Genomic DNA, 27,990 nt, shown 5'->3' with positions numbered 1-27,990 from the left:
ATAAATTAATACTTTACTCTTAAAATCAACAAGATATCAGATCACGCTAAGTTAAAATTCTGCCTTTGTTCATTTCATTCTTGGGCTAAGACAGATTTGAAACGGGAAGCTGCAACCTCTATTCCGAGACTAACTTAAGGACCAGCTTTAATTCTGAGACTCGTATCAAATATAATTTACAAGTGATAATAATACAAACTTAAGTACCATCTCAAAACAGTGACCGAAACTGACTTCAACTTCTCTTCATTTAGTCTTTAGAGCTTCCAACAGTTCGTTTGTGATTCTCGCTGCTCGATAAGCGTTCCAGTAGCTTCACATTTTTGAAACAACTAGCGCGAGATCATTTGATTGTCGCGACTCCCTGCACTGACATAGCATTAAAATAATCCCGTTGGCGAAGAATGTTGGTTTTAAGACAGGATTGTAATTTACCCTTCAACAAAGTTGTTGTCCCAAACTCAGAAGATTAGCAACTTTTCTGTCTTTCTTGTCATAAATAACAAGTTCTTCCTCTCTGAAAATTAAACCTCTTTAAGATTCAAGGACACGTAGACTGTTTCTCTGAATTCAATAAGTGAAGATGTCAATCAAACACGCGTTTCTTAACTAAAACCGATTGAAAGCGTTTCAGAGTGAATTCTGTTCGCCTCATACTAACTTTGCGAGTGCTTACATTTCTTGGAATTTCCTATAAACAGTATAAAATAGTGTCAAACCAGATAAATATCCAAGTAATGAAGCGGCCAAGTATTACTTGCTTGTTCCTGGCGTTCTGTCTGCAGAACGAAGTGCGATACTCTTGGTTTTGACGTGACGTCGTCAAAATTAAAAAAAAAGGGAATTAACAATCTCTTTGAGATTTTAGTTGAGTTAGTTGTTAGAACAGCTGAAGACTTATCTTTTTACTAACAATCGGTCTGATAGGGTTTTTTGTCTTGTGATAAAGTTTGATTTTCTAGGCTTTTACGGGACACGATATTGAAATAGCGGCCGTGAATGACGTTACGTAGGTTAAAGTCCCGTCTACACAAGAAATTTTTATATGGCAATTTTTAAGTGGCAGTGGTTAAGTGGCAATTTTTATTTGCCCGTGTAGATGATGAAAAATGACCAATTTTTATATGACAACTGCATTTGCTGAAAAGCTGGCGTGTTAGTTTTTATGTGGCAAATAAAAATTGCCACATAAAAAATTGTCCGTGTAGACGAGGCGCCACATAAAATGTGACAAACGCGCCTAAAGCTGCAACTCGTCTGGCACGTCTTATGACTTTCGCCATCTTCCTTTTTTTCTACGTTGTGCAAAATTATTACTGACACAAATTAAGAACAAGTATTTGTCGAGCCATCTACACGGGCAAATAAAATTTGCCACATAAAAATTGCTCGTGTAGACGGGGCTTAACCCTAACCCTAAAAGATACCCTAACCCTAACTTTTTCACCTGATTTTACATTACCCTAACATATTTGATTGCTTAATGCCAAAAAGTGGATTTTTCCGAAAAAATTTGCTTCTTTGTTAACCCATTAATGGCCGCAGCTTTTGTGGAAAACTGTTTTGAAGCTAGTCGAGCAGATTTCGGGTCACTGTTGTGGTTTTAAAAGCTCAAACTTACCAAAAACCGCTTGACAGTTCGTGCACTCGACGGCCTTTCGATCCAAATGCAAAATGGCGGCCTGAAAATCTCGGGCACGCGCAGAGACCAAAATTTCGTCATGCCCCACTTACGACTTCTACTTTTCTCTCTTTCTCCTGCCCTTTTTTTCCCCTCTCCTTGCCTAAAGTTTCTCCTCACTTGCTGGAAATTGAGTAGGCTTCAATTTGGTGTAGAGATTTTTCAGAAACTACTCATTATTTTCAAAGCACATGCTCGGAAAGGTAGGTGGGTAGTGAAACACGATTTTCGTGCAGATTTTCAGGTCAAAGTGACACGGTTTTTTGGCTATTTCTCCAATCTCCTCCACTCAATTGCGCTCATTCTGGTATCGTCTGTAAGATATTTTCAACCTGTTCAAGTAGGTGCTCGAATTGGTGCTCTAGGGCTAAAAGTGATGACGTCACAGGGTGTAGAAAGGGTGTGGGTCCCCATGGGCGCATACGGGCGCACTGGACGTCAATGGTTTAAACAGCGACTTATCCGCTGAGATTTCGCAATGTAGATCATGATAACAGTCCTTGTATGAAAATGAGTACTTCTGTAGAAGTTTATAAGCTCTCAGAAGACGAATACAAGCTTTTTTAAGGAAAAACTTGATTACCTATCTCTTTTTTTAGCTTCCGGCCGCCATATGGCGTATCAATACAAAGTCTTAAAAATTTGGGTAAAACATTCCGTCGAATATCTCCCGCATGACACATCGCACAGACCTGAATCTTTGCGAGACTGTTTGAATTTTCATATTCTTTTATCTTTTTCATTCTTGACTTTAATTGTTGAAGGGTTTTGTTAATGGTGTGACGGTGAAAAGCGGCGGACGAGTGAAAAACCGAGAGAGGTTTGGTTCAAGTTGCGTAACAAACCCGAGCCACTTAGACCTCCGCTTTTCCACTCCGCCGCTACTAGCGCGCTGTTAGCTATTTCGCTCGGTTCAGGAAAAGGGGCAGTAGTTGTGCATAAATTAACACGCCTTGGAATTTTCAGGTAAATCGACCCTTAAATCGAGATCAATGATTAATTCATATCAATTATTTCAAATATGGTCATTTTACAGTCAGATACAATTCAACCAGTAAGAATAAAATTATCAAACATGCATACCTTTTGATGAACTGGATCACTACATTAAAACCTTTCACGTCATCATCACTATCATTTCGGTTTAAACTGCTGGCAAATTAAATAAACGTTCAAAAAGAAAGCTTTAACGGTTAAATTATTTCATAATCATTTACAAAACTTATTTTGAATAGGTGGTGGTTGATTGACAATTAATGTCCAGCTACTTCAGTATAAAAACATACTGGCTCAATTATGAGTGTTCGTGCACCCCTGACATCATGCAATATGAGCCCGCATTATCGGTACACGTTACTGTGAATCTGTTGACGAGCAATAAGTTAACGTAAGATTCTTTAGTCCAATCCAAACTGTCCCTGTCCAGAAAGGCTGGCAAGAATCACTGACTTCCACTTCATCAACCTCCTGAGATTTCCACCCCTACAATGTATCATTTAACTCATAACTTTAACAATTCTGGGTAAGCTTTGATGGTCTGAGAGGGTTTCCAGGCTTACAGTTCATCATAAACTCCGCATCATTTTAACTCCTTTTTGAAAACATTGTAGTGAAAAAACCATTTACATGCGTTGCGTGTTCATTATACAAATTGTATGGTCGAGCTGCACCTTGGTTTGTTCTACATTTCAATCAGTGAAAGTGGATTTTCCAAAATAGAAGAAAACTATGGAGAGGGACCAAAGAGAACTTAATCACTCTTCGTCGCTGGAATGTGAAAGCAAATTTAACTCATCCATGTTTACGTGTCCTGGGGCCTGCAAAGATATAAACAAAAAAGCCAATTTAGGTAATTCTGGCAGATTCTCATTTCTCCTCGCACACAAGAATTATTATCAGATGATTAATGAATAAAGGGGGTAAGTTTCTTAAGAAACTGTGGTGCTGCGTCGGTGGGGGTAACAAGGTAATTTGATTTTATCGACTAGGCAGAAATTGTAAATTGGCCACCGTCAAGAGTTAAAAAGCTGACGTTTCGTGCTTTAGCCCTTCGTCAGAGCGAATGGAGGAGTTGGGGGTTATGTGTTTATATGCAGAAAGTGGAGCTACGCTATTGGTGGGAACATGGTGACGAGAAAAACGAATGAATTAGTAAAATGAAATGCGTTCATTGATACCTAAAGGATTAAGAGTGCCGATTTGAAAGATAAACTTTTGTTCCAGAGTTTTGCGGCTTTCCGAGCTATCTAAATGTAAGGAAAGACCGCAGACTGTCATATGCTGTTTAGAATGATTAGGCAGATTTAAGTGTTTAGCGACACTTAAACGAAGGTGTTCTCGGAGTCGGTCATCTAGTCGTCTTCCTGTTTCGCCGATGTATACCTATTTGTCATTTTGAGGGAAAGAAACCTGGGAATGATAAAACTAAAGTATAAACAGCAAGACAATCATGTTGATATATTGCTAGTCTTGCATGACTGGGCTGGCTTGTTCAAAGCTGAGTTAAGATAACCCAGGATTAGTGTTAGATCCGATTTTCTCTCCGAAAACTTTAAAAACAAAATTTAGTACAACTCTTTTTGTCTACAGTTTGATTACTGGATGCTCTAAAAAGAAAAGAGAAAACTATCTCAAAAAGGCATAAAGAAACCTGGATTTGATTTTAATCAAGTGTTAGCACTAATTAGCCTTTCAACAACTGGGCCCCAATCTCTGGGACCAAGTTGTTCTCCAATTGTTTTTTATGCGAGCTCCAAATGCTTAAATATCTCCCAGCTTACTCCCTTCTCTAAATGGGATGATAGTCAATCACAGATTCCCAGTGCTTTATTACTTTAAGACAACAGTAATTTAAAACAGCATCCTGTGAAAAAAAAGGGATAAATAACAAAGGATTCCACCTTGAAATGCCCTAAAAACACCTGGCTGTGAGATGTTTGGGCTGAGATGAAGAATTTTGGACACACCTGGACCACACTTGAATGGCTAACCCAGGACAGGACAAGGCAGAGAAGGGAGATCATTGATCGCCTATGCTTTGAGAGGAGCTTAGGGCATAACTAACATGTTGAGACCCATTAAAAACTTAGTAAAGAGTTAAATTACCTTTCCAAAGTAGCGCACTTTCTTTAATTTTTTTCTGCGGCAGCATCTGCACAGCACAACCAGGAATGCAATGACAAGTGCTGCGCAAGCTCCTCCACCAATTGGGGTGAGCACATTTACGTAGAAAAATTGAACACTCTGTGGAAAAATTACTCAAAATGATTAGTGAGTTTTAGAAGCTGCTTAAAATACTGTGTCAAACTAAAGTATGAGGAAAAAGAATGCAACAACTTCTATTACTATTGCCTAGGGTGATTGAATATTTAACAACATAAAATACTGAATATTACACAGGAATTTATCATTGAAAATACTTTTTCGTCATCCAAAGGAGATGGCACTGAAAGAAAGAAAAAATAAGACAATTTTATTAGTGATTCTGAGATATGAAAAAAAATAATTGAAGAAAATACTGTAGTTACAGTTAACATTAAAAAAACAAAACAAAACAAAACAAAACAAAACAAGAGTATAACTATATTAAAAAGTCACCAATGTGTCTGTGCAGAAACTCATTAGAAGCATTCTTGTATGCAACCGACTCATGTTCAATTGTTAGAGTGACCAAATTAGTTCTATATAGGACTGGCTGAAATAGAAAATGAACTATCGAACTTTTTATCAATATTTTATCACCGTAATTGACAGTAGTGCACTTCAATGAGCTATTTACAAAACAACCGAATTCATTATTTTTATTTCTTCCATCAATTATTGTGAATAATATCACAGGAAACATAATTACTTTTGAATAATTGTTGTCATTTGCAGTAATTATTATCATCACCATTTTAATCATCATCTGTTTGGTACATAAGTTTGGACAGCTGACAGTGTCAAGAAAATTCATTCATGCCAATTTCATGGACTTGTGATAGTAGCAACCAAATGTATGTGTATCAGATTCCTTTTGAATTACTATCGACTTGTCTGTTAGGGCTAGCATTTCAGTAGCAACATGCACTGTTTTTCACTCAAAAGGTGGAAATGTAGTGTGTACATGGATCTTATTAGATGTATTCTTGTGTAGTAGCGCTGAGTATTTTTATGAGTTGTGCTGTATTTTGACAAGCCCCCAGGGCAAGTCAAAATACAAACAATGAGAAAAAATACTCAGTGATACTACACAACAAAACATCTTATAAGAGATTTATTATCCAACAGGCCAAATTGTTATTTCAGTATGGGCAAATTTCATGGATGTTTCTGGAGTACAAATATCACGCGATATTTGTATTCATCTCACACTTTATTTCAATTCTACAAAGTACAGTTGGATACTAAATTCCTGTATTCATTGCATACATGTAAATCTATTTGCAGGGAATTCGACTGTTATATCTTACGAGTGTTTGTCTGGTTATTGTGAAACTGAACTTCAGAGAAACCAATGGTTTAAAATGTCTCCAAAACCACATTTTCTACATTCCTACACATCCACTTGTGACTACCTTTTACTAATATTCATGGATATCTGTATTCTATAGCAAATGCCGTGCAATTCAACAGCACAAGGAAAATTGTTTGCTTTGGCAGTAGATTACCATTGTAAAAAGTCATGCAGAAACCTTGCTTGTAAATGCAAAATGAGTTGCAGGTGTCTAACAAACTGTCAAACAAACTGCAATATTCCAAACCTAGATTTAAACTATCAACTATATTTGACAGCAGTTATTTTGGGAATCATTATTTTTTTTTAACGGAAATTTTGAAAGATCTGGTTCTTGAAACGTTTCTCAATTAACAACCCCACAATTAAAAAGAAAATTAAAAACTCACGAGAATGTGGTTGATCATCTTTCGTAGAAGTTTTTTTCTGCAAGAATTCTTGTGTTGTTGTGGTGGTCTGGACTGTCTTCACTGTTTCCTTCGTTGTGGTGGCCTCAGTCGTCTACTCTTTTGTTGTAGTTTCCTGCGCGCTTGAGGAAGAGGCTACCTGACTGGTGACAGATGCAGGCGATTTCTCCGTCGTTGTCTCTAGCTGTAGTACTTGGAGTGGTTGATTTGACGGTAGTTGCCTCTTTCGCTGTGGTACTTGGAGTAGTGGATTTTTCGGTAGTTGTCTCTTCCGCAGTGGTACTCGGAGTGGTGGACTGCACTGTAGTTGTGGTAGTTGTTGATTTCGTTGTCGATTGCTGAGTCGCTGTACTCGATATTTCGTTGCCTTCTTGTACCTTGGTTGTCGGAGTTTCTGTTGCGTTTGTTGTTGACGGTGTAGCAACGGTAGCATTTGTGGAAGCATTAACAGAGATCGAGCTTGAATTTGTGATTGCACTCCCTTCTGTAGCATTTTGCGAAGAGGTGCCATTAATCAGCGATGCATTTGTTACAGTCGCATTTAGAGAATGAATTGATGGCGTCGCTGTTGTAGCGTTAACCGAAGAAATTGCACTTTCGATTGTGCGATTTCCAGAATTATGTTGCTTGATGTAGCGATAGAGGAACTATTTATGACACTTCCATTTCTGCAGACAAGCGGTAAGTTACCAGTTTTAGCAACCTCGCAGTGTTTTGTGAGATTTAACGCGGTGCCGTTGCATACAAGGAGACTTTTTCTTCTATTAGACTCGCAGATATTTGTCAGATTAACTTGGACATGAACCACAGTTCCGTTGCCCTGCACAGTAGAATTCTGCGTCATACAGTTAGCGATTGTGGCATTACACGTAGCCGTCGATTTGGCAGCTGTTTAATTCTGCAGTGAAGAGTTACTGTTTCTAGACGTCGTGTTCAAAGATAAAAAATTCTCTGCAATGTCGGCTCCGTTCAAAGGAACAGCGCTCGTGTGGGACATCCACAGAGATATCACAACGGTCATTGCCGCTAAAATGTTTTTCACCTTTCTTAAAAAATGCTTATGTACTACCAGTTTTAAAGAAAGGTGAAAAACATGACCCATGTAATTATAGACCTGTTTCCCTTACTGCTGTATTATGTAAAATCATGGAACATATTATTTATAGGCACATTATGCACCATCTTGAAGACAATGACATCTTATTTGCGAACCAACATGGATTTCCAAAAAATCATTCATGTGAATCTCAATTGATTCTGACTGTCGAAGACCTGGCCAGGAACTTAGATCATGGAGATCAAATAGATATGATCATTCTGGATTTCAGTAAAGTCTTTGACAAAGTTCCCCATCAACGCCTCATCAGCAAATTGCAGTTTTATGGCATTCAGAGAAGCACCCTTACTTGGATTAAATCTTGCCTCACTAGTAGATCTCAGAGTGTCATCATTGATGGCGTGAGTTTAAAATCTGTTGATGTGACTTCAGGGGTACCTCAAGGTACGGTACTTGGTCCATTAATGTTTTTATTATTCAATAATGATGTGCAAAATGGGCTAGGATGTACACTAAGATTGTTTGCTGATGATGCTTTATTGTATCATGTAATCACTCATCATGATGACACCTTGGCTTTACAGCGAGACCTAGACAAGCTAGGCCAATGCGCTATTAGGTGGCAGATGCTGTTCAATCTTTCTAAATGCTACAAAATGTCTGTTTTCCGTAGTAGATCCCCGGTTGTTAAAGACTACACTCTTTACAACCAAACCCTGGTATCTGTTTGACAACATCATTATTTAGGTGTTTTGCTGTGTAGTGATCTGCGGTGGAACTCTCATGTGGACAAGATTGCTAAAAAGGGGAACTCTTCACTTGCGTTTGTGAAAAGGACCTTGTATGCCTGCTCTGAAGAAACTAAACGTGCACCTTATGTATCACTTGTCAGGCCACATTCAGAGTATGCGTCTGCAGTATGGGATCCTTATAGACAGAATCAAGTGGAAAAACTAGAAGCTATCCAAAATCGCGCAGCGAGATTTATTAAACATGATTATAGCTATAACACCAGCGTGTCCAATTTGAAGAAATCCCTATCTTTGGATTTACTAAGCGAGAGAAGAAAATCCCATCGTTTACAAATTCTCCATAAATCTGTGAACAATAGTATTGCTTTGACTATCCCGTCTTACTATCAATTGTCTATTAGGAAAACTAGAAATTACTCGACGAATTCATATATTCAAAAACCTTACATTATGATTACTACAAGTATATTTTATTTCCGAGAACTATAAGGGACTGGTACTGTTTATCACCTGGAACTAGATCACTTAATTATTCAGCTATTTGCAGTACAAAATTTTTCTAAGTTTTATTTTTAAGCATAGCTATATTGTTAATTACATATTTTATTTATTTATTTATTTATTATTTTTATTAGCTATGTTTATATTTTTATTCTTTTATCTCTTCTTGATGTGTAATAGCGTTGAAGAGTAATAAAGTAGATGTAGATGTAGATGGCCAACGCGTAGTTCTTGTACATATTTTCGTTGAAAATATAAAAATTTTCACCCCAAAAAGGCGCCTGATAATACCCTACAATTTCCCCAAGTGACTGAGATTCTTTACAATATCTCTTGAATCGTTAACAAGACGATTAAGAGCGTTGAACTGGGCAAATTATCTTATACTGCCCGATAAACTACTGCGTAACGCAGTGGAGACACGGAATGCATGACGTCACATTATTTCTAATTCCCTTTAATGACCTTTGTCCGATGTTGACACAATCAATAGTTCATACTCGAAAGTATTTAAAGCTGCGAATATAGGCCAGGTACTCTATTTGTTTAGCAGCAAGATGTCCGAGGAGTATGGATTTTTTCTACTTCATCCTATTTCTTTTTCAAAAATTATCGTAAACAGAGAATAGGACACTTTTCAATAGTATCTCTACTAGACATAATAAATTCTTAGTTCAAGTTTGACAGTTTAATACAACATAATTAACATATTTTTCTTAACATTCCCTTATTTGTACAACATCACCTTGATAATTTTACACTGCTTTCGTGCTCGAGGAATTGTTTATTTGATATGTTATAATTAAAAAAGAAACTCATTTCTTGGAAATAGATTAAAAAGGTAACATAAAGAAAAGAGCAGTCTCTTGTGTAGGCGACGTGTACTGTAAAATTTAAAATGTTAATCTCACTGCAAGACTATTTGTTAATGGGCTGAGGGCAGATAACATCATGGAAGTGATAACTTTCTTCAAACTCAACATAGTGCAGAGAATTTGGTTATATCAACAAAGTTAAAATTGTCAATTGGCCACTGTAAAGAGTTAAGAAGGGGACGTTTTGAGCGTTAGCTCTTCATTAGAGCGAATGATATGTTATAACTTCAAAAAATTTATAATTAAAAAATCACCGTGGTGAGGAGCTAATGCTCTAAACATCAGCTTTTTAACTCTTCACGGTGGCCAATTTACAATTTCAACTTTGTTGATGTAACCAAATTACCTTGTTACCCCCACCGACACAGCACTACAGTTTGTTTAGAAACTTACCCCCCTTTATTCATAGAGCAGAAAATGTTAAGGCAATTTTTACCTTTATTTCTTTAGGAGTTGCAGGATTAGAGCTTCTGTCACTTGCACTTGACTAATCTCCTATTAAGGAGTTCTCTCAAACAAAGTTCTACAGTCATCTTCCAGCACACCACAGAACACCTCATAATGATGGTTAAGTCCAGTCTGAGTATTAATCTTATATCTACTGCCTAAAGCACCAGTTATATTGTCACTACAGCCATAGAAAACTCGTCTGATTCTTGAGTGCACCAAAGCCATTGCACACCTTAGAGGGAAATAAAAAATAATAATTCTAAGAAATTGTGGCTTGAATTACAAAATAGAAACAGAAACAATATAAGGTTAACCGACTAACTCCCACGATCCCACTGGAAACTGCTTTTTTTCTTTATTTTACTTGTCTGCTTGATATTGTATTGATATTGTAAAGAGAAATTCTCTGTTGGTCACACATACAGTCAGAGTCAAATAACTTGCAATTCTATGCCACTAAATTTTCACGAAATTCCCAAGAAGTTCATGCAACAAGATGTGATTTAAGTACAAGTATACCCGAGAGAGGTTGTTTTTTACAATATAATATTAAACAATGTATTTTTTTGGGCTTTTCATTAAAAAAAAAAATTCACCATCAACTCGCAACTCACCCCATTTTTTACCAGGTGACAGCCATTTTGGAATAAGGTGTATGATATTCATTTTACGGTAATGTACTTTACAAAGGAGAGATACAAAGATAAACTTCGAGTCCTCTACTATGATTTGTATTTGAGTTTCTACGAAATAAATATTACTTAAAAGTGTTAAAGATACTTACACAGAACAAGGTTCCCTTGTGACATAGAGATCATATCCTGTGGAAAGATAAGGCACTGACTTGCATTTGTTGTCAGTATCTTTTAGCAAATTGCATGGCTCCCTACAATGAGTAAATCTTTCATCGAATGACTCTTTCTCCACTGAGCTGCAGTCTTTGGAATAAATTCTGCCACAACAACAAGCTCTTTGCTGTGACTGTGAACCTTTGTCTTTCAATGCCCATGCTCCATTCACCTCTTGGCAGGTAAGCTTCCAGACACCTGATGACTGACTATGTGCTACTAGATCCAAGCACACCATAACAGCATGTTGGAGTGGGTGTCCTGCACATCTTAAGTCATGACACACAGCTATGGGGTGGTTCTTTTGTGGATCAACAATCACAACTCCAATGGGAAACTGCAAATAAAAAGATACACAGTTTTTTTTTTTTAGGAGATAATAAAATGGAAAGCTTACACATTTCCACTCTAATACTAGCCGATGTTTTAGAATTTCTCTGAAATTCACAAAACCCATGAGCACAAAAAATATAATTTCTAGAATGAGTGGGTATATGAACAGGAAACTGAATGTAAGAAGGGAAGGCTGGGGAGAAGCCAGCCTTTTGATTGTTATAGGCCTCACAGTACCCTAAGAAAGTTCAATTTTTGTTTCATAATTTGTAAGTTATATTATAAAAGTTGAGCAGGCGAAAAAAATTGTACTCCTGGGCCAACAGGACTTTAAGCTGGCTACACCCCTTTGGTAGGTGAACAAGGCGCGCAGCTGCATGCGAGCAGTTTATTTGTAAAATTCGCCCGGGCCATCCCTTATACCCCCATGTTCATGAGCGGGTACTTAACAGCACAACGCAAATGTGTTTGCGATCAGGCAGATCTTCTCACGGCACACTTGTCAGAACTGAGCGTTTTAAAAATTTCGTTACCGTTAAGTATCAACCTGTGTAAAGTGTTGATTCGAAGAGTTCACTAAAGAGAAAGAGTAGTAAGCGGCGAGCAAAGAGCACTAGGATTCTAGAACACAACTGCCATGTTTATTTCACCTCGTGGTCTCTCGTTACATAAGATAATTTATGCTAATTCTGACAACCAGATGAGATAGCCAATCAACATAAAGTGTTGTGTGTATTTATTTATTTAGGTTTCCAGTGTGTATATTTTTAAAACTGTACCAGTAATTCAGCCTTAGGCTGCAAGTGGTCCAAAATAAACTATATTATTATTATTATTATTATTATTATTATTATTATTATTATTATTATTATCTTCATTATTATTATTAAATCCATCGACTCTATGCTGACCTATAGAAATTAAAAAAAATAAAATTGTGAATTTAATTGCGCAGTTTCCATGGTGGGATTAAATGTAATGTAAGTGAACCTTTACTTTCATCATCTTACCTTTCTAGATCTCATATTCTTTGCTTCTGCTATTGCCATTCTAATGAACTTTTCAATCAACCACACTTCATCTTTGTCAAATACCTCTCCTCTTAATACCCTTTAATCTCTTCATTTAACTAGAAATTTTTTTTGTAGTCTTTCGAGTGCTACATGCAGTTTATATGGAGGTATTTTCCTAACCCAAAGCTGTACACTAAGAGTTTTCACGCGCGCTTTTGCTGATGCAACTCAGCGCGCGCACAAGGATTTTAAAAAACAAACATGCTGTCAAAAGAGTGGTCATTTTAGTTATTCGACACGTACCCGCACTGTGTGCGATTTTTCTCTATAGTTGGCCCAGTGTATTGAGGGCTTTAATCTTTTATTACAAAGATATGTTAGAAAAGTTAACGGCGCAAAGAACCCAGCAATTCTCAGCTTTTTCGTTGTTACTGAAAGAACCCAGTTAAATGCAGCGCATGCGTAGTAAGTCCAAAAATTGCGACTGAAGGGAAAATTGCTATCTCGGAAATATGCCTATTTCTTGAGAACTACTTATTAGAATTTCACGAAAATTGGCACGAAAATACTTTAGGAAATAAGTAACTGGAGTATTGAAAGAAAAAATGATTTTAAACAAAGGAAATTCTAGAAAATCGAGTGAACCTTCAACAAGGAATAATTGTACCCTTGATAATGGTGTCATGAAGTCGCCGAAACCTCGGGATTTTATATCGCTTGTTTTTACCTGTCTATGAATTGAAGATCTCTCTGTTAAATTGTTAGCACAATGGTGTTAACTTGTGAGTATCGTTACAAGCTTGTTGCATGCAAGTTATAAAGAAAATCTAATGACTAGATTTTCTACAAATTAACAAAACCGATTTGAATTGCCTGTTTATATCTATTCAAGTCGCTACGGCAATGGCATATACGTCAGCTTAACTATCAAAAAAAAAAAAAAATTGTGTTGTCAACTTGCTTGCTGCTAGTTTTGGTGACCAAGAGATCATGCAAGGGTTTTAGAGAAAATGGTGAAAGAAACAAAGGTATCAAAAACTGTGTTCAGCTACCTTTAGTATCGTAAATTTCTCAATTCATCCATTCACTTGCGATCCTATTCGCACTGCTTAAACTTCCTCAGGGAATTGTGTTCCATTCAATTTCTCGGCAGTAATTTTTCGTACTGCCATCTGCAGGAAACTTGCAGATAGCAATTAATAATACATGTAACTATGACGATAGTTGGGTTTATTAATAAGTTTGAATAATTATCGGCAGATTATTCGCATAAATCTGTAATCATCCTAAATGGTTTTATCCATTTGTCCAGCCATTCACGTTCCCATTCGGACTGTTTCAACTCCCTTAGGCATTTGCCTTCCATCATGATTTTAATTTCTCGGTAGCAATTATCCGTACTGCCAACTGCCACATGCAAGAGGTTTAAATTCGAAAATTCCTAAAAAATAAAGAGAAGGAAAGTTTCTCAGTCAATACGCAAGTTCTTAGTTTGAATTAGTAAAGTGAACTGAATCGTTAAAGAAATCCGAGAATGATCCAGATCAACTAACAAGTCACTTCTGCAAAGAACCTGTATTGCTGAAAAGCGTTGCTGTGTGACATCCTGATCTTCAACCGATTATATTTACTCAAAAGCTACGTCATTGCCATGAAAAGGAAATTTGTCCATATACCCAGACTGAGGCAGTTGTTTGTTGGGGAAAAAGCTGACTAAAACTGAACAAATATCTTACTTTATTAGCCCAATAACCACAGCAGCCGATACAAACAAGAAGTGTGGAATCAAAAAAGAGTAAACTCCTTCATTGCGACAATAAAAAAAATGAACAGATATATAAAGATCTTTCGAAATTCGCTGCGTAAGAAATGCACAAAAACGTACTCACTGAACAAACCATCCACCCACTCATCATCCATTCACCCATAGGTTCTTCGTTGGGGAATTTAAAGGAATTTAAAAGTGTTTAGTGATCTTTACACGTTTTTTCTTTTTCGGAAATAAGTAACAAAAACCCTTTTAAATAAAATAACAGGTACAGGTGTGAAACGGTAAATATTATTAAAAAGGACTACTTTCCCTTCACTATCCCCACTCAGAAATGAGTAATGGTAAAACTGACCTTTCGATGAGACAGAAGCAGGTATCATGAAATACCAAAGTAACAGAACTAAAATAAAAAACGAATTCTTCATATCACAGATCGCTTTCTGAAACCGACTTCACAAAAAGTATGCAAATGGTTGCAAAATATCTCATTCAATTTGTTTTCCTTATGGTAACAACTTCCTAATTTTTTTTTTGACCAATAAGACCTGGATGTCACGTTATCTTTATTCATTCTTCCAGCAGGTATTCAATTCATTGGGAGTAAAATAAATTATTCATTCTACTTTACCAAGCTTCCCAATGACCTAATTAACAACTGTTTGGTTTTATAAACTGAATTGAAATTTGAAATTGGCTACCGTAAAGAGTTAAAAAGCTGCCTTTTTAAGCGTTGGCCCTTCGTCAGAGCGAATGACGACAGGGTAACGCTCGAAACGTCACCTTTTTAACTCTTTGCGGTGGCCAATTTCCAATTTCTACTTAGCTAATAAACCCAAATTAACTTGTTACCCCCATTGACGCAGCACCACAATTTCTTTGGTTCTGTCCTGGTGTACCGGTTCACAAGGGAACTACCATTGTTCTTTCTTTGTTTAGGAGTCATTGGTTAGCTGGTGTGTATTGTTCGGTCTTTTGTATCGGCTCTTGTGAACCGGTACTCGAGGACAGAACCATTTCTTTATAAACTTATTCCCTTTATTCATTTACCGATCTATTTGTCGGGAGTAAGATATACCTCGGTATGTAAATTGGCCATCAAAAATAGCTTATCTTTATAGAAAGCATGCCAACTCTCTCTCTCTACTCACTGATGGCTAACGGTAAATACTGCTTTTACTCAAAGGGTCATACTGCAAAGTAGGCCACACAATTATAAGACCTACGCAGTTGTTTTATTTAAAGCTGACTAATATACATTACAATAAACCCATAAAAGCTTCTTTTCCCTTCAGGGGAGTTTATGATCCAGCAATAAGATAGGAATGCTTTCAAAGTGTTTAAATCCACATGCGATTCTCTTTAGATAACATGAAGATCTCTTTAGATAAAAAAGTAACAGAAGGATTTAAGGCCGGTTCAGTAAAAATACTAAACAATAGCCAAAGACTGAATCTCTTAAACAAAAAAAGCAAAAACAAGTAAATTATTAATTATTCCATCGTCCTGACACGAAATGAAATATTTGAATAACTATACTTCACGCAACAGCTGAGTTTCTATTGGCTGAAAATAGATTAGAAGGCTATGCCCAAGAAAAAATAATTTTTAGATCGCTTCACCTGCATGTAGGGTTGGACATGAATTTACACTTCTCTCGGAAAACTTTCGAGAGTTCTTCTCGATGATGTACTTGTATTTGATATATATCTGTCTTGTTTTGCCATTGTGCAGTATGATGTCTTCAACGCAAGGTTAGTTAAATCATTAACGGAAAAAATATGGTAAAAATAAACTTTTAAACTGTTTAAGATCGAGTTGCTATTGTTTTAAAGCATCTTTGTTTAGTTACCAACGATGGCGTTTTTCCTCTCGTTTTTGTGGTAGATCAGCTTTTTACAAATTAAACTTTTGAAGCTTTTCATGAATAAATAAATTATTTTTTGGTAGATCTTGATGGGCTTATAGAAGTTATGGCTTGCATCTGTTCTATGGACGAAATGAAGACAAAGCAGACAATTACCGACAGTTATTTTGAAGTTTTTTGCGAACATGGTTCGAAAGGATCTTTAATTTTAAATAGAGAATCACCTTCATTTTTCTCAATAATTCAGGAAATCCATTCCTGTCTGACATTTGTCATGTGCAGTATTATGTAGATATCTCAGGTGGCAGTGCAAGTTTGAAAGCCAGTGGTGCTAAGATCATTCTAGAGCAAATTCACAAATCTGCATGAGCACCGAAAATTCGTTGCAAAGCGAATGGAGCAAGGAAAATCTCATTTTCTTTTCTCTTTCATCTCGGCTTAAAATTATCAAAGATGAAAGCTACTTGGAAATATAATGTTTGTTGCCATGGAGTTGTACCACCGTGACAACTGAAACTGATTACTTATTATTAAGAGATTCCTTTAAAATATTCAGTCCACTGAACTCTGCTCAGAGCTTTATATTTTGTAAAGGCTCGCGCGGTGAGATAAGTAGTCTGAAAAAATTAGGATGGAGGCTTTGACCATATGATATTTAAAAATTCTCACAAGCAGATCTAGAAGATTTCTATAATACCCTTTGTGACTTATGAGATGTATTTTTTTTGAGATCTATTTTTTTTTTTTTAAATCATTGAAGTGTTAAATTATTAATCTCGCCACTCGCGCGACTGATATTGAAGGGCTTAATAATCAACAGTAAATTTTCTATGCAGACGACACTAAACTCTATTTATCACACCATGATCCCCGAGCATTGGAGGAAGGTATAAACCGAGACTTAGCCAATTCAACACAATGGTTTCGACAGAATGGGATGTTAGCAAATCCAGACAAATATCAGGGTCTGGTTTTAGGAAACACTGGTTATGATTTCGAGCTAGAATGTACAGGGAGGCCAATACCTACTTCCAGTGAAATAAAATTATTAGGTGTAACATTGGATAACAAGCTCAAATTTGATACTCATGTTGCATCGATCTGTCGAAAGGTGTTGGGTCAGGTTAATGCTTTAAATAGGCTTAAAAATATCCTGCCTCTTATTTATTTTACCTCACTTTGATTATTGTAGCCAGATATGGCACCACTGTGGGGAAAGGAATACAAAGAAAATGGAAAGGGTAAATCAACATGCGCTTAGATCATGTATACAAAGATAACGGTATTTTATAAGAAGACTTGCTCGATTGTATCGGCTTGCATACGACATCGAAGAGTCGTAGGATTCAAGACATGTTGCTAACGGTCAATAACTGCTATCTATATAAGGCTCCCAGACCTATTACTGACTTAGTTAAACCAAGGAGGACTGATTACAATTTAAGAGGCACTAACATGCTTTCCTTACCTAAGGTTAACAGTACCAAGCATGGTCTAAAGTCATTTCGTTATTTTGCTGCTAAGACTTGGAACGCGATACCAGATGCTATATGCGCAAAGGCTGGCACAAGAACGTTTCTTCACGATATCCGTCGCCTAAAATTTTAACTTTTTAGTTTTTGATCTCTGTTTTACTACACATGTATACAAATATATATTTAAATTTTGAAATATCCTTTTTGTAAAAACATTTTACTTAATGTATATAATTTCTTGATGTAGGTTGTAATTTTTATTGTATATTTTGTTGTGGGTTTCCTGGTAAGTAGCTTGTAGCTAAGTGTGGTGCCACATTGAATAAAGAACTACTACTACTACTGCTACTACTACTACTACTACGCTCATCCTAGGTTTTTCTTTAATTCCAGACTTCCGTGACGCAGACGAATGCCGCACTTTGGAGTTTGAACCTGAAAAAGCCTTTGATGGCAAACGTCTGGTAAACCACGTGATTCGCGTGGTGGAAATCATGATCGCAGGGTTTTGTAACAACGTGTGCTACATGGAACCCGACTGTGTCAGTATCAATCTCGATAAAAGAGCAGAGGAACGTGGAAAGTATCTATGCGAACTAAATAATGTCACTCACGATGGACACGAACATGAGCTGGAGGAGAACATAGATTATTTTCATCATTCTGCTGATGCAAGTATTCTGTGTTGATCTACCTATTAATTGGTCCAAAAAGTAAAGAAAAATATTTCAATAATGCAACTAAGTTTGTTGTAAGTGTAACTGCCAAAAGGCGTGTTCTTTCGTGGCCACTTACAGCAATGATTTCAAACGCTCGATAGAGGAAGAGGTTTGAACAAATAAAGAACCAACAAAAATACAAGTTTACAAAATGCAGAAATATAAAACTGAAAGGCGGCTAAAGCGAACGCGATGAACATTTATCGGCTCAGTCTCAAGAGAATGACAAGGCCCAAGATGCAATTGTGATGACAGTTAATTATCATCAGTTTGAAGGGAAGTGTACTTGATTACTAATTTATCTCTTTGGCTTTAGAGCGCATGTGTTACAAACCGCTGTAAGAATGAAGGTACTTGTCAAAGTGGTTTTACTGACAAAGGCTATCGCTGTTTGTGTTCTGCTGGATTCAAAGGAGAAGACTGCGGCCAAGGTAAACAGAACTTGTTTTTTATATAAGTGAGTCCGTCCAAAACTATTTAGCAAGCGCGACGAGAAAAGCTGTTAAAGGAAATATACCTGCGGTGATTATCAAAGGAATTTAGATCTTCTTCTTTACCTGTCAATTCTTCTTCATGAAAAAGAGGAGATCGAACAAGGCTTACTTCGAAATTTATCCTTTAATTACTCATCCACCGTGGTTTCGGGGCATCATTCAGAGCCACTCGCCTGTTCATTACCAGAAAAAAAATTATTTCAAAGTCCATTTGCCAAGGACGAACCGATCCCGTTCTTTACCTGAATTACTTTTTACACTAGGCTGTATTTGGATCATCGCAAAAACTTATTATTCCTTTTAACCGAATGTCGAAAAGCGAGACCCTTAGTAATCATGGCAACCAATCAGAAAAAAAAAAAAAACTCCAGCAGAAATTAATGAGAAGTCAAAGAAAAAAGAAGCCAGCAAGCCCGAGGGTGAGAAAACGCGATTCTGCGTAGCTTGCAGTTTTTAGTGCGGTTTGAGAGGTGAAAATGAGTAGCAGAGAAGCGAGGCGTTTGGTAAGCTGCCTCTTTTGGCGGCTCTGCCCCTCTTTACCTCTGTAAGGGGCTAACATACGCCAGCTTTGCAGGCCGGGAAATGACGAGTGATTGAGTTGCAGTTGGTTTTGATACGTTTTATTAAGGGTATGGCTCGAGTATTTGAACCAATCACAGGGCAGGACAAAAACCAGCAGACCATCGGTTACCTTTAACGCTCAAATGAAAATCATTCTTTGGAGAATTGTCCCGCCATCAAGTTATTAATTTCTTCTCAGACATTGACGAGTGTGCTACAGATACACATAGCTGTAATGCCAATGCTGTGTGCAACAATACTGAAGGATCATACAAGTGTTCATGCAAACCTGGATACTTTGGGGATGGAAAAATCTGCACAATGCGTAATGAATCTCTTTTGATGTTTCCATGAGGTTTCTTGTGATGCTCTGTTTCAAAGTAAACGCCTTTCATTTGCGTTTTTTCTCTTTAAATGTAAATTTTCGTTTCAATCAGATTTTATAAAATACCACACGTTCTTTTTTCTGTTGTTGTTTAAGAGTCCGTTATTAATATCAGAGAGGGTGATTTTGTTTATGTTAATCACCTGCCTTGTATTGATCAGGTTGCAAAAATTTGGAAGAAACTTGATGCTTTTAATGATCACATGAATGCAAAACTACTCACAATGCTACCGAGAAGATTAATATTCATATGTTACTCTTCTTTCAGTTGCAACATGCAAGGAAATTTACGAAAGGAATATGTAAGTAAAATAGCTCAATGACAATATCAGAAATAGGTAAGAACGAGATATGCTATCAGAAGGAATAAGTATAGGTAATCACATGGGGCCCGAATAAAATTATGGATTAATATCACTTGTGTTTTCGGAAGTTGCTGAAATTGCCCGAGTCGCGCAGCAACGAGGGCAATTTCTGCAACTTCCGAAAACGCAAGTGATATTAATCCTTAATTTTACGAGGAACCATGTGATTACTCGTTTATAATATAAGGGGCAAAATGTTTTCTTACTGATCTCGCGTAAAACGGGACGCCAAAACAAACAAAAATTTCATTACCTTGGCAGCCATTGCTAAGTGATTTTCAGCCAATCATTTTCAAGTAATTTTGCCAGGGGCAATTACAAAAATTAAGAAAAAAATGCCCTCTGCCTTGACCAATCACAATTCAGTAATTTTGCCCCTTATATGATAAAAGCAATTATTCTGACAACAATCCAGCTCCTGATCCTTTATGATAATCATCCGAGCCGACTAGCTTCTTTTTGGAAAAGAATTGAAACGTACGTTGTGTTTCTTGAAAAGTTATAAGACCTACTGAATATGCAAAAGTCTCGTTAAGTACTACCAGTTCTCACAAAGTATTTTATCCAACAGATTTAACAAGAGTGGTAAGGTTGTCCTGCTCTTGGACTCAAAGCCAATTTCCGTTTTCTGTCACATGGGAGACTTTGGATGCGGAGATGGAGCATGGACCCCTGTCATGAAAATTGATGGCAACAAGGTATAAATTGATTTGCTATCAATAAAGTATAAAATCATTTGAAATTCATTCGAGGTACAGGTCATTGTAAGTAAGCGAAATAGGGTTTGTGAGAAAGTGTATGCTGTTTCCTTTACAGCTACCAAAAGTGGTTCGCTCGATCGTTTACTCATCTTTACAAGACGGGCAAGAAATGGCTACGGTCTTCCTTACAACCACCAGGAGTAGCTTATGATTAGTTAATGACCGTGAGATTAAAACAGTCTATAATGGACATCATACTAAATAAGAAAAAAATCATTTATTATCAATTTCAGAGGACCTTCCATTACAACTCTCATTTCTGGAGCGACAGAAAAGCTTATAACCCCTCTGGAGGGAACTCTGGGTTTGACTTACAAGAGACCAAGTTACCGACGTACTGGAACACATCCTTCTCCAAGATCTGTCTCGGTATAAAGATCGACCAACAGACCAACTTTATTGTAATCAACAAGCACGCCAACTCTGTGCACTCACTGATCGCTGATGGGAAATACCACACAACCTCATTGGGTCGTAACACGTGGAAGGAGTTGATTGGTACTGAGGCCTCTTTGCAGCCCCACTGCAACAGGGAAGGTTTCAATGCTGTGGGGGGCGACTCACCTCATTCCAAAGCAAGAATCGGTATCATCGCTAACGAGTATAATGATTGCGCCTATTGTGACTCCCGAATTGGTTTTGGTACGGGAGGTCGTCATGATGACTCCAACACGTGTGGAAATGAAGCAAAACACAAGTCAGACAACGGAGACAAGCACATCAAAGCCATGGGGTATATCCTGGTGCAGTGACAGGGTAAACAGTTCACTCCCAAAATTTCAAGACAAGAAGCCATCATGAATTAGAAAAATGTAAAGCTTACTAGCTAATAAAACAGCGGGTTCAGCATTATCTTCTCCTCTGGTCAGATTTGTCTCAAACATAACTTTTTCACATTCAGTCTAAGATGATTCAATCGTACAAAGCCAATTCAAGTATTAAAACTCTATAGAAATCTGCTAAGAAGACATATTCGATATCCATTAAACGTCGATGTCGCGAGCTGTATGCGCAGGGAAGTTACATGTCTCACCGTTTTAGTATATGCTTAAAAAACTATTCCCCTTAAGTGTCGGTGGCTAGTGATGGATAATTAATTCGCCGCTTCGTGGCTCAGCAATATCCACCACCAGCCGTTTTCACTTCGGGGAATAGTTGTTAATAAGTACCATGATATAACACCAAGTTCGCGTATATCATTTACAAGGAAATGTGTAGCAATTAGTGGGGAGAGGCTTTTTTTGCTGGAATCGTAAAATCCAAACCCCCAGCTGAACGTGAACGATAGAAAAGATATTTGTGAGAGGCTCTGTTCCTCATCTTTTTTTTTTTTAATGGCCGTTACTTCCTGATTTGATCTCTTCCTTTTTATACTGATATCTTACGGTTTGCTTGAAGTTTTACAGAGCTGAACACCCTGTGACCTCACCGGCAAAACAATTCTTCCTAGAAACAATAAAGCCACCGTCATTAACAACCTATCTTCAGTTCAGTTGATGGTTCACTTGGATCGTTCAGGAAAGAATTGACTTAAGAGGGACTGTTGTCGGTGGGGGTGACTGACCACTCGTCATCATCTCACTCAAAATAAGAGTATTTGGTCGGTCGATTGCCATGGGTCTCGGTAGTGTAAACTGATTCAACAGTTTTGCCGCAAATGGACCAAATGGGCATGGTGCACCGCGAAAAAGCCTGGTCGATAATGAATTCGAATCACATCATTGACCAGGCCTGAGATTGGGCTGGCAGAAAGTTCCACTTACTGCAACAACTACTTTCAACGATGATATATAGCTGGTTCGCTATCTTAGAACAGACTCTTCTCAACAGATTTCAACAACTGCTGGCGCTATATAAACCATTCCCTCGCCACAAATTCACAACAAACGAACCTAACAAAGCCACTCAACCCTACCGACGGATTTTAACTAAACAGTCAGGAATGACTTACGCGACTCGAGTAGAACAGCCGACCACATCACGTACAGCAAAATAACCGATTTCTGTTGTAAGGTACCAGTTAAAGCTGAGGTGGAAGTACGGTCAATTTTGGTTTTAATATTCTTATGACCCCACACCCCCATCCCCCATTATTGGCAGTCAATTGGCAGTCAGATTTCTATGTTTTTCCTTCGTGGTCTCTAAGCAACGACCGATCCGTTCTCTAAAACTTCCTGAACTATATCATCCCACTAAACTCCCCCGCCCCCGTCGATAGGTTCTAAAATTTGAAAATGAAATCTCACTGATCCATTTAGGCTTATTTTCGAATTAAAAGGGGATTGTCTAAAGTAGTGGTGAAGAGGTCTGTTAAAACTACGGGAAATATTTCGAAAGGAAATCTGTTCGGTTGAAGAACTAATAAAAATCTTGTTAATATATTCATTCGTATTTCGCGTAGAGACTGACGCCTCAAACAAATGATTCAGAAAAATGGGTGGGTCTAATGAGAGCGAGAAAATGGGCAATACTTTTGAAGGTACTGTTTTTTGTGTTCCTTTAGTTATCGTATCAGGGCCAATTATTGTCCATACAAATCATTAATTTCCTGGTCTCCTGGTTACCTTGCAGAACAGGCGAGGCTTTTCAGGTTTTTCACCCAAGCAGACAAATGCGTAAGGCGAGCGCAAACGGCAAATCGCGCGAAAAAAAAAAAAAGAAAAAGAAAAAAAAAAGTCACTATTCTCGTGTACCCCTCTTAGTGCGTGATCAGATCACAACCTTCCTTCGCGTGCAGCTCGTGACGTCGACCTATTATGAACATAGAATATATCTCCATTGCCTATTTCTACTTGGTTCTCAAAACTTGAATTGGCTTTGCACAATTGATATGTCTTAGACCGGTTTTCAAAAAGTTATAGTTAAGACAAATCTGACCAAAGAAGAAAATAATTTTGAAACCGTTGTTTTATTAGTTGGTAAGCCTGAGGATACTACTTTTTTTTAATTCATGATGGCTTCTTGGCTTGAAATTTGGAACGTTAGCGGCGTTCCCTGTCACTGTAACAGGATGTAGCCCATCACTTTGATGTGCTTGTGTCCATTGTCTGGCGAGTATGTTGCTTCATTGCCACACGTGTGCCAATTGCCAATCCTGGAGTCACAAGAGTAGCATTCATTCTCCTGGTTAGAAATGATGCCAATTCTTGCTTTGGACTGACGAAGGCTTCTTCTCACAGCATTGAGCCCTTCCTTGTTGCAGTAGTGCTGCAAGGAGGCCTGTGAAGCAATTAACCACTTCCACCTGTCACGATCCAGTGAGGTAGCGCGGTATTTTCCATCAGCAATCAATGAGTACAGTGAGTTGGCGTGCCTGTTGATGACAATGAACCTGAGCTGGTGCCCAATCTTCATACCGAGGCAGATTTTGGAGAAGGGTGTGTTCCAGTAGGTCGCTAGCTTTGTTTCTTGTGAGTCAAACCCAGTCCTGCCTCCAGCAAGGTTATAGGAATTTCTGTTGCTCCAGAAATGGGAGTTGTAATGGAAGGTTCTCTGAGAAACGAAGAACTTATATTTAATTTTTTTTCCTTTTTGTGTGTTTTTTAATCTCATTTGTTCTCTTTTTTTTTAATCAATAAATATATCCAGAGTTTTTTAAAGGAGACAAGGAGTTTACCTTTGCACCGTTAATCTTTATGGCCATTGTCCAACCTCCATCACCTCATCCAAAGTTTCCCATCTGACAGTAAACAGGAATCTTTTGTGAACCAAACATCAGCGGATACACTTGGCTTCGTCTCGACCTTATGGAAAAGGAGAGCATTAAAACGGATTGAGTCAGCCTGTATGCAAGACAAGAGTCCTTATACCTACCATAATGGACAGCACACATCAAGCGAGCGATTTGGAATATTGAAATTGCATCATCGTAAAAAAGTACCTAGAGGCTTTGGAGGCAAAGCGTCCATAACAAGCGCAACAAGATTTTTCACTTCGGTTTGAAGCGTCTTAATGTCTTTGCTGATCTCACCGCAGTGATTGGCGGTACAGGATTGGTGTCTGGCGCGGATTAAAACAGCGAACAGCGCGATGAGATTTGCCATAAAATAAATTGTAATTTTCAAGCGCATCTTGATAATTGATCGATGTTCGAAATGTTTTCTGTGTTGCTTAACCGGTGAATAACTGTTTGTGATGATTTTGCTTCCTTGTTATCATTGTTAAACACAACTCGTATTTTCTTGCTCGCACTGAGCGACATCAGATGGACAAGTTTCAAGGTTAAGTTTATTTTTAACTTTATTCGATCGAATTGTACAATGTAAAGAAATTATCATAGAGTCTGAAAATCTGCTCACAGTATAGCTGTCTATTTTCTAGAGAACGAAAGGCCATTTGAGAACGGCGACACTGCGATTTAAGCAAATAAAATTTTATCTTTGCATTTCATCGAATTGACCATTTTTGCATGCGTGCATGCATGCCCACACAACTAATCAAGACCCTTAATGGTTTGTCTTTTGTGCAAATATTCTGATATGAAATTAGCAAAACAATAAGGACTGCGTTAAGTTTATAATGAACTGTCAATTTCATTTCTTTTCTCAGCTGTGAGTTATAATGTAAATTGGCCACTGTTACGAGTCATTACTACATTGAGAGCCTGTGACATAAACTACCACTCTTTTATGGCGTTCAACAGTTCTCTATGACTCTCGCTGCTCGATAAGAGTTTCAGTAGCTTTTCGTGTTCAAAAAAACCTTGCGCGGGATGATTTGTTTGTCGTGACTGCTTGCACTGACAAAGCATAATAAAATCAGTAATTCTGTTGACAAAGAACGTCGGCAGATATGGAATACAGTTATTTTATGAGTTAGAACTTGTACTTGGTGGACACTCCAGGAGATAGACTTGCCCCAAGTCGTCTTTTTATTCTCTTCTTTGAGAAAAACGAGCGACGAAATCGCGAGGAGACGACTTGTCGCGCCTGTATGGATTCGAATTCGTTTTCCGCCCCACTGGACTCCCACAAAAACGGACTTTGAGAAAGTCTAAAGTGCAGGCGACAATTTGAAAGGTTATTTGGGTATCCGGTAATAAGTGAATTGATAGGTCAAACAAATAAATGAATTCATCAAACAGGCGATAGATCGTGCTTACTGTGAGGCATTTTCAGATTTCCCTGAAATCATGAGGTCAAAGAACCGCGACATAAAAACTGCCCACAATAACTTTCGGGGCTGTCGCGTGCATATTTTCAGTTTCTTCCAACAACCTTTCTCGAAACAGGTGTTTACAGAACAGAATCTGCCGGCGGATTGACGGATTGAAACTGACCAATCAGGACCGACTTACGCTGTTTGTGTCTCACAGGCAATAACATCGAAGTTTAAAAGGAGTTTAAAAATGGGCGGCTGTACACATAGCCTGCTTACAGGCGGTAGTTTGTTTTTCAGGCGCGAGATTCGCCTTGTCACTGGTCCTAAATCTTCCATCCCTCCATTCGCCGGACGATCGATATTCGCCATGCTGAATCTCGCACTTGAAGACACAAACTATCACCTGCAAGCAGGCTTCTGTACACAGTGCTGCAGTATTATGACAATATATTCTTCAAATTTAGAGGGCGACCCTAAAAGCCGGAACGGCGGAATGGCGGAATGGCAGAATGGCGGAATGGCGGAAAATGACCCCAAAGCCTAAAACACGGAACGGCGGAAAATGACCCCAAATCCTAAAACACGGAACGGCGGAAAATGACCCCAAATCCTAAAACACGGAACGGATAGCAGGGCATGTTGCACAAATTTTGTACAAAGACACCAAGCGCTTGGCTCATTTATCCCCACGACGATAACACGCGTGACTAAAATTAAGTGTTATTAATTTTTTTCTTTTACTGAGTGGTATAAATAATAATGAACCATTATGCATGAAAGATAGCTGCGTTTTCGCGTTGTTAACCTGTTTAGTTACCTTTTGTTATGCAAAATTTGCCATGAGTTTTAGTCGCGGCATAAAAAGTCGCACAGCATGTGAAAACCAACTCGACATACCACATTACAATAAACAATTGTAACTTTGATACGTTTCCTGGTCAAGTCTGTATTGATTTATTGAAACAATAATATCTCATATGCTTGTAAATGTGAGAACATCACAGGAACGTTTTCAGGCTTCTCAAAATATGACAACGTTCAGCCCCAGCTCCAAACTTAGACTAGCGTGAGAGCAAGCCCTCGTTACGAGCCCTTCAATACGAGCGTTTTTTCATCCACGAATAAGTTCTGGGACTTGAGTAACACTAGTTGAAGCGAGGTTTGCAGGGTGTCACGCGCGTGGGAATTTCTCATGGCGTGAAAAGACAAAAGAAAGTTAGCCGAAGGAAGCCGTCAAGAAGAATTTGAAGAATTTCTTCGCGACCAGGTGTCCAAAACACCACCATCCTATTGTGAAATTTACGGCTTACATATCAGCGAAGAAATAAACTTTCTAAACAAAAAAGAGGCTATTTCACCAATTCGTTCAGCGGATTTCTTCTGTTCCTCAACAAATTGCAAATCATCAATTCTATGGCGTTTAAATTGCCCTTTCTGAAAGGGAAGTGTAATTCAGACGGATCTTTGGATTGTCATGGTTTACCATTATTCGAGTGGAAGCATTTGCGAGACAAAGAAGAGGCTATCGGTCGAGGATCCTATGGTTTGGTTTTTGTGGCGAGAAACAATTCTGAGAAGGTCGTTATCAAAAAACTGTTAGGTGAGGACGAGAAGGAAAAGCGTCTTTTCCTCAAAGAGGCAAAAATACTCCATGGGATTAAAAGTGAACATATCGTTAGGTTTCAAGCTGTGTGCTCTCACGCTAGTCTAAGTTTGGAGCTAGGGCTGAACGTTGTCATATTTTGAGAAGCCTGAAAACGTTCCTGTGATGTTCTCACATTTACAAGCATATGAGATATTATTGTTTCAATAAATCAATGCAGACGTGACCAGGAAACGTGTCAAAGTTACAATTGTTTATTGTAATGTGGTATGTCGAGTTGGTTTTCACATGCTGTGCGACTTTTTATGCCGCGACTAAAACTCATGGCAAATTTTGCATAACAAAAGGTAACTAAACAGGTTAACAACGCGAAAACGCAGCTATCTTTCATGCATAATGGTTCATTATTATTTATACCACTCAGTAAAAGAAAAAAATTAATAACACTTAATTTTAGTCACGCGTGTTATCGTATTTGGG

General features: G+C 37.9%; 2 protein-coding genes and 2 pseudogenes across 4 annotated transcripts; 1 reads left to right on the top strand and 3 right to left on the bottom strand.

Moving 5' to 3' along the window:
• Window positions 1-2,392: 2,392 nt before the first annotated feature.
• Window positions 2,393-7,798, bottom strand: LOC148729006 (uncharacterized; annotated as a pseudogene). Its single transcript, XR_015988716.1, has 4 exons — window positions 6,566-7,798; window positions 5,101-5,126; window positions 4,787-4,924; window positions 2,393-3,498 (listed from the first exon to the last, which is right to left on the bottom strand). The product of XR_015988716.1 is annotated as an uncharacterized LOC148729006 (transcript).
• Window positions 7,799-10,266: 2,468 nt separating this feature from the next.
• Window positions 10,267-11,828, bottom strand: LOC148729005 (tRNA-specific adenosine-34 deaminase regulatory subunit adat3-like). The gene is made up of 3 exons (XM_088725065.1): window positions 11,823-11,828; window positions 11,003-11,403; window positions 10,267-10,450 (listed from the first exon to the last, which is right to left on the bottom strand). The coding sequence occupies exons 1-3, from the start codon at window positions 11,826-11,828 to the stop codon at window positions 10,267-10,269; spliced, it is 591 nt and encodes a 196-aa protein (XP_088581191.1).
• A 3,946-nt stretch (window positions 11,829-15,774) lies between these two features.
• LOC148729004 (uncharacterized) lies at window positions 15,775-22,288 on the top strand. 2 transcript variants are annotated; one of them, XM_088725308.1, is made up of 8 exons: window positions 15,775-15,934; window positions 16,131-17,288; window positions 17,916-18,193; window positions 18,558-18,672; window positions 19,496-19,621; window positions 19,950-19,983; window positions 20,618-20,744; window positions 21,041-22,288. In XM_088725308.1, the coding sequence occupies exons 2-8, from the start codon at window positions 17,246-17,248 to the stop codon at window positions 21,557-21,559; spliced, it is 1,242 nt and encodes a 413-aa protein (XP_088581434.1). In that variant the 5' UTR covers window positions 15,775-15,934; window positions 16,131-17,245; the 3' UTR covers window positions 21,560-22,288. The 2 variants fall into 2 exon arrangements, with proteins under 2 accessions (XP_088581434.1, XP_088581433.1); XM_088725307.1 differs by lacking the exon at window positions 16,131-17,288.
• A 1,416-nt stretch (window positions 22,289-23,704) lies between these two features.
• Window positions 23,705-26,365, bottom strand: LOC148729003 (putative skeletal organic matrix protein 5; annotated as a pseudogene).
• Between the last annotated feature and the right edge of the window lie 1,625 nt (window positions 26,366-27,990).

The sequence above is a fragment of the Stylophora pistillata genome, chromosome 6 (genome assembly GCF_964205215.1).
Source record: "Stylophora pistillata chromosome 6, jaStyPist1.2, whole genome shotgun sequence".
Taxonomy (NCBI): domain Eukaryota; kingdom Metazoa; phylum Cnidaria; class Anthozoa; order Scleractinia; family Pocilloporidae; genus Stylophora; species Stylophora pistillata.
The sequence above is the reverse complement of the archived record's forward strand: the minus strand, read 5'-3'. Positions and strand labels throughout refer to the sequence as shown.

Excerpts from the sequence above, each read along its gene's own strand:
- LOC148729005 (XM_088725065.1), bottom strand. Across the intron at positions 10,451-11,002 it reads ACAAGGGAACCTTGTTCTGT|GTGTGCAATGGCTTTGGTGC; the intron begins GTAAGTATCTTT and ends TTTCCCTCTAAG.
- LOC148729004 (XM_088725307.1), top strand. The coding sequence starts at position 15,865 with ATGATGTACTTGTATTTGATATATATCTGTCTTGTTTTGCCATTGTGC. Across the intron at positions 15,935-17,915 it reads TATGATGTCTTCAACGCAAG|ACTTCCGTGACGCAGACGAA; the intron begins GTTAGTTAAATC and ends CTTTAATTCCAG. Across the intron at positions 18,673-19,495 it reads AGGAGAAGACTGCGGCCAAG|ACATTGACGAGTGTGCTACA; the intron begins GTAAACAGAACT and ends ATTTCTTCTCAG.